The sequence below is a fragment of the Microcaecilia unicolor genome, chromosome 7, assembly GCF_901765095.1.
Source record: "Microcaecilia unicolor chromosome 7, aMicUni1.1, whole genome shotgun sequence".
Classification (NCBI taxonomy): Eukaryota; Metazoa; Chordata; class Amphibia; order Gymnophiona; family Siphonopidae; genus Microcaecilia; species Microcaecilia unicolor.
The window spans coordinates 74,282,878-74,299,258 of NC_044037.1; the positions used below are offsets into that span (position 1 = coordinate 74,282,878).

At 42.2% G+C, this 16,381-nt stretch overlaps 1 protein-coding gene across 5 annotated transcripts in view; it reads right to left on the reverse strand.

Moving 5' to 3' along the window:
* Positions 1-1,015: 1,015 nt before the first annotated feature.
* The window catches only part of CSTF2 (cleavage stimulation factor subunit 2), a 64,688-nt gene continuing 49,322 nt past the window's right edge, over positions 1,016-16,381 (reverse strand). For 4 of the 5 annotated variants that reach the window (XM_030209879.1, XM_030209878.1, XM_030209877.1 and 1 more), the window contains 3 exons: positions 4,817-4,894; positions 4,446-4,571; positions 1,017-2,229 (listed from right to left, as the gene is read on the reverse strand). In XM_030209879.1, the coding sequence (XP_030065739.1) occupies positions 4,449-4,571; positions 4,817-4,894 (201 nt within the window). In that variant the 3' untranslated portion in view covers positions 1,017-2,229; positions 4,446-4,448. Of the gene's footprint in view, positions 2,230-4,445; positions 4,572-4,816; positions 4,895-16,381 lie in introns of all 5 variants that reach the window. The other variant, XM_030209876.1, reaches the window with a different exon arrangement.

Sequence of the window (16,381 nt, forward strand, 5' to 3'; positions counted from 1 at the left end):
GATTTGTTTCAGTTTCTCCAAATCATCAGTAGGGGCGTAGCCAGACCTCGCTGTGGGAGGGGGCCAGAGCCTGAGGTGGGGGGCACATTTTAGTCTGCCGTCACACCAGCAATTGCTCTTATATGGCAGGTTGACCTCTAGCAGTAGAACCATGAGACTATTAGTGGTCAAAAGTGCAATTCTGAACCTCAGAGACAGGAGGACCGCTTCTGCTCCGGCCCACTAGACTACTATGACAACACCTGGGTGAGTCCCAAAAGGATCTTGATCATGAGGGAGGGGAAGGATCAAAAGGGGACTTTATCAGAGGGTGGTAAGGATTGGGGGAAGGGTGCTGTGGGGAGAGGGAGAATAGGTTCAAAGTGAAGGCTGGGTGATTGCTGTTACTGGTTTTTTTTTAAAACTTACAATGGGTAGCTGTCATGCTATCAGACTGCTGGTGGCATGGTTGAACTTAATACAATGCAATAGTGGCGGTTTCTGCTTCTCTTTTGCTGGGAGGGTGGAGTGAATGAGCACCTTTCACAAAAATTTTAAATGTTTGTTTAGTGCTTAGTTGGATTGTTCCCAGTTTTGATATTCTGTTGGTTGCACTTAATTCCAGCTGAGGTGGCGGAGTTCAGTGCAGCTGCACTATCAGCAGTCAGGACTGCTATTGCATGATTATGTACTGTGCGATAGCTGTTTTTGCTGACCATGCACGATTTCCACCCAGATTCCACCCCAAATTGTGTTAGGCACTTACCACAGGATTTTTACAGCACAGTAGCTGTTAGGACAGGCTACCATACATTAAAACCCAAAATAAGTGCTTAACATACTTTACTAGACATTCACCAAAGTAAACTGAAAGATAAATAATAAATCAAAGCAGAATATAGTGAAAAATAGAAGTATTTGTTTAAAAAAAAAAAACAGCACTGAGAATTATTTTCCATCCAGTTAGGAATTACATGAAACAAATACCTTCCATTTTGTTCTGAATTTGGCTTTATGTGGAGAAAAGAAATGTTTTGGGTTTTTTTTTTTTAATTTTTGAAGGTTCTTTCTATTTAGTATTTGCCATAACTTCGAAGCTAGTTAAACTCAGAAGAATGAAAAACCTCCCGCAGCAGTGCTCTTTGTTGCAAAGCCCAAGGGCTAGTGGCGGCTTATTAACTCCTGACTCTTTTCCCAGTACACAATCTCCCCCCTCCACCTTTTCCTCAGCCTTGTTGCTGGCATACCTCCACAACAGTTATTCTGTTTTCATTCAGCTCTATATAAAGTTCAAGCTGTGTGTTGTCCAAAATCCTACTCTACTCTCATATGGCAATGAACACCATGCAGTCCAAACTTACTATGAGCTATGTGGTGCTGGAAGAAATCAGAACAACTGTTCAAAAGGTGGCACGACAAATAAGCCTTCACGGTAAGTGCAGGGGCAGATTAAAAACCTAAAGAAGAGGAGAATGGATGGTTGTGATTGAGAGAGTGCCTGCAGCTTTGTCTGGTAATGGTCTTGGCCCCTCCAATGAAGTTTCTTTGACAAGCTCACTGGCCCTCACTTGAAGAAAAGCAAAGCTCTCATGGACATAGCATGAGCTACTAAGGAGAAATTAGATCTTACCTACTAATTTTCTTTCCTTTAGGTCACACCAGATGAGTTCAGAACTTATGGGTTTGCATCCTGCTGGTAGAAGGATGCAAACCCACAAGTTCTGGACTCATCTGGTGAGCATGGCAAGCAAGATCACATAAGAGCAAAGAAACAGATGGATATAACAAACCTTTCATTTAAAAAAAGGGTATGAAAATAAAACTGATATACATTAGGAATTAAAAAAAAATAAAGGAGACCTCAGTACATTGGCAAGGATTAAAAAAAAAATAAAGGAGATCTCAGTATACTGGCAAGAAACAAAGATGTTGACATTCTGATGACAGCAATGCCATGTCACAAAATACAAAAACTAAAAAAATGTTGAAATTTTATTCCTAACCACCATGACAGCACACAAACCAAATCTGAGAAATAAAACAAGGGAAACATGCACTGGATGAAAAAATGTCTTTTCAGTGTAAGAATGATGGGAGCCCCAGGTCTTCAATGGAAAAGGGAACGAATCGATGGCAGCGCTGATCAAGATGGTCATATGTCGTCTCTTCTGGGAAGATAGCTTGGGCTAGATTTTAATGGGAAAAATTTCTTCATCCTTCCCCCAGGTATCCAAGCTTATTCTATATAACCTGTAATAATGAAAAGAGCCAAAAATTTGGAACACAGGAATAAACCTTCTTGTACAATGTAAAAAAAAAGGCAAATTGTCTGAATGTGAAAATAGCAAGCATTTTTCGTATACGGACTCCTTCTAAATAAGAGTGCATGTGACGCTCGAATAATTTGAAAGGAGCCATTCAACCGGTTTGTGATAAATATTCTGTGTGATGAGAACAAAGGGCCTAGAATTAACATCAGATGTTTATGTATTTTATCTTAGTGTATCTGTGGCGCAGCCACGAGAATGTATAAAAACATTAATTGATAAAGTATGATCTGATAGAAGTTACTTCCAAAATGGGTTGAGAATCGTTCATCAAAAGCTGTTACCCCACTGTTCCTCTGCTAAGCAGGCGAATAATAATCCAAAAAAGAAAAAAAAAAAACTAGTTAGGTTGCCTCCTTGAAGACCATTTCCACAGCCGCTTCAGAGATTCAGCACTCAATGGCACTTTTATTGCCATATAGAAGAAGACTGCTTTAAATAACATTTTTTTTGGCTTGATCATCTTCATTGGTTAACCACTGGACTCCTGACAAAGGCAACTGTGCCGAGACATGGCCTGAGTTGAGTCCATACCTTACAACCATTGAACGTCATAAGGTGTTTTATAATAAAAGGTTTTACCTTGGAAAATCTTGGATCAGCAGCTTGTTTGTTTTTTTAATATTTTGGTCATTCCCACTGTGCTTCTCTGCCACATAGCACATGCTAATGTCTGTCAAAACACACTAAGGTTTAGTAAAATGGCCCCTATGCTAACAAAATAAAGAAGGGATGAAGTGAAAGATGAACGGGTTTTAAGAGGAGTTTCCAATCACCCAGGTATAATTAGGACTTTCCCCCTGCATATTTACAATCCAAGAAACCCATTGGGTTGACTGCTGCCTCACATAACCATCAATCCAACAAGTTTTTTGGATCATTAGTTTGGTTAACATTACCAGTATACAGAAGTTACAAAGGTGTAGCTGGAAAGCAAGGCATAAATTAATGGTTCTTCCTCCATGTTTCAGCATCATTTTCAAATACAAGTCCAGCTTAATTACAACAAGGATTTTCCCATTTCTGCTAGGCTGAGCAAGATCAAATATGTAATACTAGATTTCAAGGATTTGTTTCCTAGTACAAGCAGTAACGAATTTTCATTTCTACCACTAGGTATACTGTAATTAAGGAAACAACAATCCCTCAATAAAGATCGGGTATGGTTTCTCCAACACAGGACTATGGTGAAGGAAGGAGTACATGAATATAACGCAATGAGGGTGGCTGTGTCTGAATGCAAGTGAACAAAATGATGACATATCAAACAATCGTACAAGGGGCTGACCGATACAAGGTGAGATTAATTGGTGTGGAGGTGGGAGAATATATAAAGACAATATTAGAAGGGAAAGACTACAAAGGTGAGGTTACAGGAGACATACATAAAGGTGAGGCAAGGTGAGGTAATGGGTGGGGGAGAAGAGACAAACAAACAACAGGAAAGCAAGGCTATAAAGATGAGGCTAGTCACACAAGTCAACCAAAAATAATAATAATTAAAAAGAATACACAGAAATCTGAAAAACAGTGTCTGAAGCCACAGCAACTGTAAAACCTGCATAAATGCATCCAATGTATCCAAGACTCAAAGGTAGTTATTAATTCAAACAGCAGGCCACCCCCCATAAGCTCCACATTCTCCCATCAATGACTCACTCACATTCAGTTTACAGAGCTCTCTGGGAACAAGGTCACAAAGACCTATGGTATTTTGAATGGGACTTTTCTGTACCTGGAAGTATGCCATGCTCTAGCTGGCAGAGTCCCAGTGTCTCATAACTAAGGAAACTCTGATCTGTCAACATCAGAAAGAAGAGTTTCAATTACTGTACTGCCTCAAACAAGAAAAGCAAGACTGGTAACCAACAGAAATGTTTTCTTTCATTTCCAAACTGCACTGTCTTCAGCTCTCAGTTGAAGTAATTCTCCTTACCTGGGACTTCATGTTTAGCTTCATGTTTCAGTTGCCTCCTGTTACAAGGGGCCACAGCTGACTGGCTAACACCAATTTTTCATTTTTCAAAATATAGTATCTTGGAACTCCCAACAGACCTACCACTGCTCTGGTATAAGGGCACTCAAACTGTTCTTTTCTCGCTTTTTGTTTTTCACAAGGAAACTGACCCCGACTCTCACCTGTCATGGTGCACCTGTGGATTTCTGTATCTGCTCCTTCAGAATAAGGATGCTTTGCCTTTGCTCAGGAGGCAGCATAGCAATTTGATCCGGAGTCAGCTGCAGGACTTGCATGATCAGGGCAGCCTGTAGGCACAGAATCAATTAGAAACACCATTAACAAAAATCTGTGGCAGGTCTAACTTAAAAGTAGACCAAGGCTTCTCAGTGATAAGGCTATCATGGTGATACCTTCCAAACCTTAGCACAGACATACTTAATTAAAGCTTGTTTTAAGAGTACAATTCATGCCCAGGCATGTGAAATCCTCCGTAGCTAATAGGCAGGCATTTCAATGGGAGGAAATAGCCCTTCCTCTTTTGCTCACTCACCTTCTCATGGTCTTGAGGGGTGACTTGGTTCTGTCCAGGACTGAAGCCCCCTTGACTTCCTGTTTGCATCACAGGAACCTGCACAACAGACACAGAATTGAGACAGCCCTTTGATTCTCCTCTTTAAAACATATACAGAATCTATGCAGACACATAAAAATTACATTCTTTTCCACATATAGAGGCTATATAAATCACAGGAAAATTCCATAAAAAACTACATAACTTGGATTTTAGACTTATGAAATTATGGTGGAACATAACTTGCATCCAGACCTAACATGGCTAGGTAGAAATACCCTGCAGTGACAAGCGGGAATTCCTAGTTAAGGCTAATGACTGTCCTCAACAAAATGGTAAGAACAACAGGAGCTAGCAATAAGTTGGTGATATTTTATAAGGAAATAAGTTCCCAAGTTGATTAGTTTATACAGGAACAAATCCTTAAAAAAAAAAAAAAAAAAAAAGAAGGGAATGACATTTGTCTTGGTCATAAAAGGAGGTAGGAGGATCATAGTTCCCAGACACCTTTACAAATTTTACCACAGTTTTTATCAGAAGTTATTACAATAGATGCTTATTTTGGCTGTTGGTAGACTAATTTCCAATATATCAATCACTAGTATGAAATATAACTTCTATCTGGTAGGCACCACTCAATCCTGTGAATGAAAATTGCTTTCCTTGCATTTAGGATTAGTAATAACCATCTTTTATTTTTTATTTTTCTTTAGCCTAATAACTTTGTCTCCCACAAGTTATAACAAGTCATCAAAAAGAGGCATGTATTTCAGCATTGTCTAAAAGGCCTTGGTGAACTCCTGCCAAAAATGTTTTACTATGTTCTGGAAAATTATGCAGTGATGAGTATAAGGGTCTGTTAAAATGATGGAACAAGACACCAAAACATTATCTTATATTGTGCTTATTATATAGATAGATGGTGAAATTTAATTATACTTGTTAATTTCATTTCCTTGAATCCTGTTCGACAAGTCCAGATGAATTGGTTTATGTCACCTTGACAGAAGATGGCGTCAGACAACACTGCTTTGTAATGACATCATGACATCATCACTACTTATATAAGAGGCTTTGCCCACAGGATATACTCCAGTAATTTGTATAAAAGCTCAATAGATCAAAAAAATCAGAAACTTCTCTTTTATGAAAAATAAACAGCCGATCAAGATCCCCAGGACTTGGGTAGTAATCTCCAACTTTCCCAGAACACAAAGGAAAATAGGAACAGGCATTCAACCAGAAGCTGAAAACACAAACTCTGCTGCTGACAAAAGCCAAATGCTGGCAAAATGTAAAAAATCTCTACAGAAAATCAGCAAGACCTCCCGGCTTCTTGGCCAGATCCTGGACTGGTCTAGAAGGATTCAAGGAATATACAGATAAGATTAAATTTCATCTTCATCATCCTGCTAGAGTGGTTCAGATGAATGCGAAATACCAAAGCTTCCCCATTCTAGGGGTAGGAAAAAGCTAGGGCTGCTCATAGCATCTTATCTCCGAAACCGGCATCCTCCCTCACCTGAACCTTCAGTTTGTAGTTTTCTTAAGGCAGGACCAAATCACAATTTTATAAATGTCCTCCAAAGATACTACACAAAACGCTGCCCAGGATGATGTCCGAGTCCTCATCAAATGAGCTTGAAGGCCTTCAGGGACTTGATCACCCTCTAATACATAGGGTAAAGCAATGGCCTTTATCTGGTGGGCCAAACAAGCCTTTGATGCAGCCTACCACTTAATGTGAACCAAGAAACAGAACAGTTGATCCAATCTCTGAAAGGAGTTTGCAACTTTCAGATGACATAGGAGAATCTGATGCGCATCCAATGTGGTTAACAAGCTATCCTAGCTACCCTCCTCCTTCAAGAAGGTCAGCACATGAAAAAGGGAAACCACCTTAAAGAGGATCAATGGTGGTGGTGGTGGGGGGGGGGGGGGATTGTGTGTTCTCCTTATGTGTCAGTATTCTTGCATTTGCTATTTGTTCATGGTACAAATACAAATTAAGGACATATTTAACGTTCTGTGCAGTTGCCTTATTATTGGATTGTATAGTCCCTCCTCTTGCCTCTAAAGGGGGGGAGCTGAACAACTTCAGAAGAGACTGAAAGAAAGCCCTTCTGGCAAAGGAAAAACACTCCAGAATTCAGTTTGTCTCTTTTATAATAATGCTAAAATTTATTAGAGTAAATAAATGGTTACAATAAAAATTATTTTTATCCCAATATTAAAGAAAATTGAATTCTTATTTATATCAGTCTAAATTCCTTAGCTCCACTGGAGAGGGAGGAGAAATAAAAGGTACGCCTATAATTAAATGTGGATTATCCTTCACACTCACCTTTGGTGCCCTACGAGTGATGGCCGTGTGGAAAAAGCTTGATAAATTTAAATATACCGAAGAAAAGCTAATCAGCAGCTTGGGAACGCTGCAGAAAGTCGAGGTGCTCTGTAACAAGATGGCGGGGGTAGATATGGACTCGGATCCAGACCACGTGGAGTTCACCGAGAGCGAAAGAGATCTCACAAAAACTGAAGTGGCCCACTGGTTTAAAGAGTTGAAAGCAGAAATGTTAGCGGTTCGGAAAGATATACAGCCAGCTGTTTTGGAACTGAAGTGAGAGAGATTGGTAATCGCCTGGAGCAAATGGAAGAGAGGATGGATGGTCTGGACGGCGATCTACAGGCATTAAGGGTGGAACTTAAAATGGAGAGACAGGCAAGGACTAATTTACAAGCGGAGATGGAGGACCTGGAGAATAGGTCTCAACGATGTAATGTATGTTTTAAGGGGACACTTGAGGAGGATAAATATAAGGGCTGCGCCCAGGTAGATAAGGAAATATGTGCTTTTTTCTTATGGCTCCAGGTGAGGATAAATCGGGTGACTCTGGGGCAGCCATTATAAAATTGGACAGAGCTCACAGAAGTTTGGGGCTTCAGAGAGAGTCCATGCCTCATGATATCATTGCATGTTTTCATGATTTCTCTGTGAAGGAGACTGTATGGAGAAAAGCCAGAAATCTAGGCAACCTCACCTGGAACAACTGTAAAGTGATGGTGTTTCAAGATTTGGCTGGAGGGAATTGTGAGAAGTTACAAAATACTTGCAACAATCTGGATTGAGATACCAACGGCTTTACCCATTTGGTTTATTATTTACTATAGGTGGCCAAACACGCAAGGTCCAAACTATGGTTGAGGCTTCGAAGGCCCTATCAGAGTTGGGCTGCTCGAATTTGCCAATCCAGGTGGCTAAAGGAAGCACATCAATGCTGCCTACTACACAGAAATCCACTTACTTGGTAGAGAGTTTGTTCAGGAAGAGGGCATCATGTATCAGTGCCACAGACTGAGACGGGCAGAGTAATTTGATTTGCACTCTGCTTTGGATCGACTTTCATTCTTTGATTATTATGTCTTTCCGCAGAGGTATTCAGTAAAATGACAGTGTGCACAGTCTTTTTTTTTTTTGGGGGGGGGGGGGGGGGGGGGTATTTGATATGTAAGAGGATTGTGTGTGGGTGATGGCTGGGTTGGATGTATAGCTGAGGGGGGACTTTTGATTGTGGGGTTACTACTACTAGTCACTTCTATAGCGCTACTACACATACACAGCGCTGTACACACTATATACAGGTACTTTCTCTGTGCCTAGGGGGCTCACAATCTAAGTTTTTTGTACCTGGGGCAATTGAGGATTAAGTGACTTGCCCAGGGTCACAAGCTGTTGCGGTGGAAATTGAACCAGGTTACCAGGATCAAAGCACGCTGCACTAACCACTAGGCTACTCCTCCACTAGTTACTAGACTGATTGTTTTGTTAAGTCTGAAAGGGGGTTATGGGCTTATATAGAGTATGTCTATATGATCTTTTCTGGCAGTGACACATTTCCTCAGGGGGATTACTGGCCGGTGGGGGAGATGGACAGTCGCCTAGGGAGACTGGGTTTGAGGGAGGGGATGTAAGGTTGGGTTCACGGGTGGGTTTATGGAATGTTAATGGTTTAAATGACCCAGGAAAACGAAGTATTATTTTTTGAGAGATGAAACATTTTCGGTGGGATGTTATCATGATTCAGAAAACACATATTTAAAAAACAGGATGTTTTATTACTTCGCCATAGAGATTAAAGTGGGTGTTATACACATGCCAATCCCAGAGGGGGTAAAACTGGGGGTATGGTGATATATATAAAAAAAGGTGTCCCTTTCATTAAAGAGAATATTTTTATGGATAATTTAAGGAGATGCTTGGCGATTAGGGGAAGTCTCTATGAACATCAAGTAACTTTTATTAATCTGTATGCCCCAAATGTGGGTCAGGATGAATTCTTTGACTCCTTGCAAGATGAACTTTCTCATTTTGCTTCAGGGCACATGGTCATGGGAGGACACTTCAATCTATCACTAACAACTCTCGACCATTCTAAGGGAGGAGGTGGGGGAAGTTTGGCTCACTGTGACGAACTTATGCAGTTGCTAGATGTGTGGAGATTGCAGCATCCGTGACAACATTCATACTCCTTCTATTCCCATGCACAACAGACCTATATGAGAATAGATATGATTTGGAGTAGTCAGGCTTTGTAGGATCAGGTACAGGGCACTAATATTGAGATTATACATGCCTCTGATCATGCTCCAGTTTGGACTCAGTTGCGAGGCTTGAATGGCGAAAAACATCACACTTTCTGGAGATTAAATGAGTCCGTGCTGGGGGATGCAGAGGTTTGTGTAGAGATATGAGAGGTTATTAGAAATTACACGGAGATGAATGACATGGGTGAAGTATCTGAAGGGACCCTCTGGGATACTTTTAGGTGGTTTATGGACACCTCATTAAGTGGGGTGTGAAAAGGAAGCTGAAGCGCGGAAAGAAAGAACTTCATTCTCAGTTAGTGCGTCTAGAAACTCTACACCAGGAGGGGGAGGGCACACAATCATTTTAACACAGCTACTAGCTTGTAGAACAGAACTGCAAAGGCTTCAGGTGAACCAAACAGAATTTTATAGGTGCTTGGTCCAGCAGCGGTTCTATGAATTTAGTAACAAGGTGGGCAGAATGCTGGCCCAGCACATTAGGAAACGCCAGATTATGCATGCCATCACTAAAATCAAGGGGGCTGGAGATATCCTCTACTATAGAGATAGGGAGATTTGAGAGCAATTTGTTCAGTTTTATACCAAACTGTATTCTAGAGAAGAGGGGATTCAGACAGCAGAGATTCAAGAGTATTTAGCCAGAAATGGGTTGTTGGGATCACAAGCAGCTGACTGTGATCAGTTGGAAGCCCCCATAGCTTTTGAAATTTTAAGGGTCTTAAAGGGGGGAAGGTGCCGAGAGTTTAAGGATATACAGCAAAGTTTTATAAGATTTTTGTCGCTGAGTTGGGCCCCCTTTTGAGAAGGGTGGGATATGCTTGCTTTGAAGGCCACTCCATACTGGCCAGCATGCATGAGGAGGTGATCTCGGTAATACTGAAGCCTGGGAAAGATCCAGAGGTATGTGGTTCTTATTGTCTGGTTTCTTTGCTAAACGTTGATGTAAAGATTTTGGTAAAGATTATGGCGGACTGCTTGAGTTGGGTACTCCTGCAGATTCTCTGTTTAGACCAATCCGGTTTTGTGCCCTGACGCCAGGTGGCAGATAATATCAGACGCACTCTTAAGATAATCTTGGGGGGGGGGGGGGGGGGGGTGCAAGTCCAGGGGGAGTCATTAGCCCTGTTGACTAAAGACACTGAGAAGGCGTTCGATAGGGCTGAGTGGCCCTATTTATGGGAAGTTATGATTCATGGAGTTCGGCCCCAAATTCCTGGGGTGGCTGCAGAGTGTCTACGAAGCTCCTGTAGTTCGTATCAAGATTAATGGAGGCTATTCTTCACAATTCTCCATAAAGAGGGAGACCAGACAGGGATGCCCCCTTCCTCCTCTGTTATTTGAATTGTCCACTGAACCATTGGTTCAGCAGGTTCGTTACCTGTCTGACATAAAAGGGATACAGATAAAGGGTGAGGAGCACAAAGTATCTTTATTTGCGGATGATATCCTGTTTTATGTGAGAGTGCCTCAGTTGAACCTGCCTATAACAATCAGGGAACTGAATTCCTTTGGGATAATGTTGGGATTCAAAGTTAACTATGACAATTCAGAATTCATGGGCATTACCATTCTGGGAGAGAAGGAGGAGAGGCTACTACACTCTTTCTTTTTGCAGGATACGGATCAGTTTTCGGTATCTAGGTATTCAGATACCCAAAGATATATCTAAATTGTTTGCACTAAATTATATCCCATTATTTCACCAGCTCTGCCGAGACCTAATAGCTGGAAGAATGGGTGGTTATGATGGGGGGGTTGCATCTCGGCAGTTAAAATGAATTTGTTACCGTTGTTCTTATTTCAAACTCTCCCCTTAGCAGTACCGTGGACGGAATTAATGCTGCTTCAGTCAGAAATTTCTAGCTTTGTATGGGGAGGGCGCCCTTCCAGACTGGCTAAGAAAGTGATGTGGGGTCCGGTAGAGCTGGGAGGAAGGGGAATGCCCAATTTTCTATGGTATTATTGGGCAGCGCAGTTAAAACTTATCTCTGTTTGGAATCCAAAGGGACAGCTAGCTGTTACCACCCTAGACAACTTTCTGTAATGGATTATTCCCTGGGGGCTGCTAGTTGGGCCTCTCTCTCCAGTCGGGCATATAAACGTCTTTCACCCAACCCCTTTGTTTCTCACTTACTCTCCCTATGGAGCTTCTTAAAAACTAAGTTGAGGGGTTCTAGTACCCCCTCCTCATTTGCTCATATCATTCAAGAACCAAGCTTCTCGGCAGGCTTTGAGAGGGTAGCATTTGTTGAATGGGCGCAACAGGGTCTTATTAAATTTCGAGATCTCTTAAATGTTGGGGAAATGCACTCTTTTGAGGAACTCCAAGCATCTTATGGGTTAGCACACACAGATATGTTTTTGTACCTGCAAGTAAAACATTATATTTCTAGCCAGGGGTCGTTGAGGGTAGACCTGAATGAGACAGAGCATCTGGAAAATTTATGGGCCTTATTGGGGAAGCTAAAGGGGACTATTTCTCATTTATACGGGGAAATGAGTTCTATAAATATTTTTACATGCGGGCATGAGTGTGAGTGAATGGAAAGTAGTATGCCTCGAAGTGAAAAAAGCCTCCATATGTGTCCTTATTATGGAAAATGCACACAAAAGCACACAGTTTTGGAATGCGCTACCCAAAACCCTGAAAACCATGAACAATCTAACCAGCTTCCGCAAAGCTCTGAAAACACACCTCTTTAACAAAGCCTATAATAACCACCCTCAATGATACAATTCATCCCCCAAATCACCCAAACACACCTAAAACATTTCTCATACAACCTACCCAACATCAGCCCATCTATCACCTCTCTTACCTCAGCTTATGATCAACTGTATTTAAATCATGTACTGACTTTATCATAACCTTACTCTGTTAGCCACATTGAGCCTGCAAAAAGGTGGGATAATGTGGGGTACAAATGCAATAAATAAATAAATATAAGTTAATGAGCATAGTAGACAAGACAGATCCCTTTGGAACTCCTTTCTCCATTGCAAGCCAACCTCTACTCTCTGCTCCACATCTCACCGTTTGTTATCTAAAAACTCCTCCTTCATACTCTTTATAATCTAAACTACGCGTGGATCATTTGCACTAGTCAAATTTGAAAATTTTTGAAGTATTGAGACTATTATATGCTGGATTAATTCTCAAAAGTTGCCCAAGACATATTAGCCCTCTCTCCCCCCACCCTTACTGTCCGCCAGTGAGTGCTACTTTTCTCCCTCTCCTACCCCTCCGCCACCCACGTGATCGGTACTTCTCTCTTGCTTCCCACTCACTCCCTGTGGTGAATGGCATTTCTTACCATTCGCGCTCTTGGCTGCTGCTGCTGCTGCCGCCGCTGACACAAAAGTGAAAGTAAGCTAGGTTAATGTGGAGCTCTGAGCATCTGCGCGTACTCAAGACCGCCCAGCTGGGTGAGAACCAAGAGGCCTTGAGCATGCATGGATGCTCAAGGCGCCACACTGGGCCAGCTTGCTTTCACTTCCTTGTCAACTGTGGCGGCAGCAGTGATAAGAAATGCCAGTCACCTCAGGGGGAGGAGGGAAGCAAGACCTCAATTTTTGGGCCCCAAAATCTCAGCTTATACTCAAGTATAAATGGTTTTTCCCTAACACACAGAACCTGAGGAACCGCTAGTAGTCCAGCTGAACAGACTACCACATCCAAGGAGACAAAGAATCCCCCTTGCCACAAATCCATGACAACTGACTACAGGGTTCCATGTGACATCTTGGCATCCACAATGCCACATTGATGCCCTTGAAATCCAGGATCAGACAGAAGGATCCTCTCTTTTTGGGACCTCAAATTATAGACCCATTTGGATGAGGGAATTGGAATGACTGTTCCAAGTGTGCACAAGATAGATTTCAGACACTGTTTGCCTTTTGGTGAACATCATAAAGGCATCTGAAAAAGTCCCTGTGAACACCAAGGTGAAACTGCTACACCACCTCGAGGACCCAAAGATCTGTAGTAATGTGGGCCCATTCCGAAATGGACTGACCGAGATGACTCTCCACCTGCAGTGGCTCTTCGGGATTGAACCACTGGCACTCACTGTGAGGGTTTAACTCATGAACCTGAGGGGTCTCAGCTATCCCTTAGCTTGTGGGTCTCCAAAAATGCTCATAAGAACATAGGAATAGCCATACTGGCTCAGACCAATGTTCCATCTATCCCAGTATCCTGCTTCCAACAGTGGCCAATTCAGGTCAAATACCTGACAGAATCCTAGATAGTAGCAAGATTCATGCTACTGATCCCAAGGACAAGCAGTGACTTTCCCCATGTCTAGCTCAATAGCAGACTATGGACATTTCCTCCAGGAACTTGTGCAAACCTTTTTTTTTTTTAAACTCAGGTACACTAACTGCTGATAACACATCTTCTAGCATCGAGTTCCAGAGCTTAACTATTTGTTAAATAAAAAAATATTTCCTCCTGTTCGTTTTAAAAGTAGTATCATGTAAGTTCCTGAGTGTCCCTTAGTCTCTGTACTTTCTGAAAGAGTAAAAAAAAAATCAATTTATGTTTACCTGTTCTACATCACTCAGTATTTTGTAGACCTCTATCATATCCCTCCTCAGTTGTCTCTTTTCCAAGATGAAGAATCCTAACCTTTCCTCTTATGAGAGGAGTTCCAACCCCTTAATCATTTTGGCTGCCCTTCTTTGAATCTATTCTAATTCTGCTATATATTTTTTAAGATTTGGCAATCAGAATTGCACACAATACTCAAGTTATGGTCATACAGAGGCATTATAATATTCTTTGTATTATTTTCTATCCATTTCCTAATAATTCCTAGCATTCTGTTTGCTTTTTTGGCCACTGCCACACACTGGTCAGAAGATTTCAGAATACTGACTACAATGACACCTAGATCTCTTTATTGAGTGCTGACTCCTAAGGTGAACCTTAGCATCAAATAACTGTGATTTGGATTATTCTTCCCAATGTGCATCACTTTGAACTTCTCCACATTAAATCTCATCTGCCATTTAGATGCCCAATCTTCCAACTTCCTAAGGTCTTCCTGCAATTTATCACAATCCGCATGCATTTTATCAGCTTTGAATAGTATTGTGTCGTCTGCAAATTTAATCACCTCACTCATCATTCCCATTTCTAGATCATTAATAAATATGTTAAACTAGTTAAAAAAGGCCCGTTTCTGACACAAATGAAACGGGTGCTAGCAAGGTTTTCCTCGGAGTGTGTATGTTTGTGAGAGTGCGTGAGAGAGAGAGAGTGTCACTGTGCGAGTGTGTGTGTGTGACAGAGAGAGAGTGAGACTGGGTGCGAGTGTGTCTGTGAGAGAGAGTGTGTGTGTGAGAATGACAGTGTGTGCGAGTGCATTTGTGAGACAGTGAGTGAGAGAGTGTTTCACACAGATGCAGTGTGTGTGAGAGAGTGTGTGTGAGAGTATGTGTGCGATACACAGACTCTTTGTGAGACTGAGAGTGTATGAGACTGAGAGTTTGCAGAACCCCCTCTCCCTCTTCTTCCCCCCTTCCCCCTCAGCCCTCATGGGCGGGACCACAGGAACAGCTGAAACAGAAGCGAAAGAAAACGCTGTGTGAAGCGGCGTCCCTGCGTGCAGGAGGTAAAAACTTTTAAGCAGCCGGCTCTTACGAAGGGGAGGACCAGTGAGGGGGGGGGGAGTGGGAGGGGGGTCCTGAAACGACAGATTGGGGGAATGGGGGTCCTGAAACGACAGAAGGGGGGGAGGGGGGTGTTTGCGGCGCCATTATCGTCGACTCACCTCCAACGTTCTGTGTTGCCTGGGTCCATGGCTCCCTCGGAGCTGGTCTGCTAGGATCATGTCATAATGCGGCCAGTGACGTCAGTCTGATCTACGGAGCCTAGCAGACCAACTCCAAGGGAGCCACGGTCCCAGGCAAGACAGAACGTTGGAGGTGAGAATTATTATATAGGATAGGACCAGTACCAGTACTGAATCCTGGGGCACTCTACTATTTACCCTCTTCCACTGAAAGAACTGGCCATTTAACCCTACCCTCTGTTTTCTATCCATCAACCAATCCTAATCCACTACTGAATATTGCCTCCTATCCCATGGGCTTTAATTTTTTCAGGAGTCTCTCATGAGGAATTTTGTCAAATGCTTTCTGAAAGTCTAAATAAACTACATCAACCAGCTCACCTTTATCCACATTTACTCATGCATTCAAAGAAATGACGCAAATTGGTGAGGCAAGACTTCCCTTGGCTGAATCCACGCTGACTGTGTCTCATTAAATCACATTTTGTCTATGTGTTCAGTGATTTTATTCTTTATAATAGTTTCCACTATTTTGCCTAGCACAGATACCAGGCTTACTGGTCTGTAATTTCCTGATCACCCCTGGATCCCTTTTAAAAAATAGGTGTTACATTGGCTACTCTCCAATCATCAGGTACTAGAGATGATTGTAACGACAGGTTATAGATCACTGAAAGAACACTGAAACGGCTAGAAATGTAGCCTGAAAAGGACTGAGCTTGCCTGCTTGGACAGAGGTGAACCCAGTCCCTTTGCCAGGACCTGCTCAAAGAGCTTCTCTCAGCTTCTGCTGTGCAGTCCTCTAGAAGCCTCTATAGCTTGAGTTCTCCCAAGTCCTTAACCAGCTTTTCCAACTGCTCCCAAACAGGAGCCAGCCCCTAAAGGGTAGCCTGCTGAGTCTCAGCTTGGACGCCAAACTTGTGGCCTAATTCTGGAGCCAGAGTGCCTGCTACACTATGACCACCGAGGCTTGGTACTTAACCCATAAAGTGCATCCATCACAAAGTTGGATCCAAGCACACTACTATTAGCAGATGCAAGAGCCATGGACATGTAACCCACACATATAGCTGTTTGGGTCCCCACAGCCAAGGCTACAAACATTTTATGAGAAGCAACTGAACTTTCCTATCTT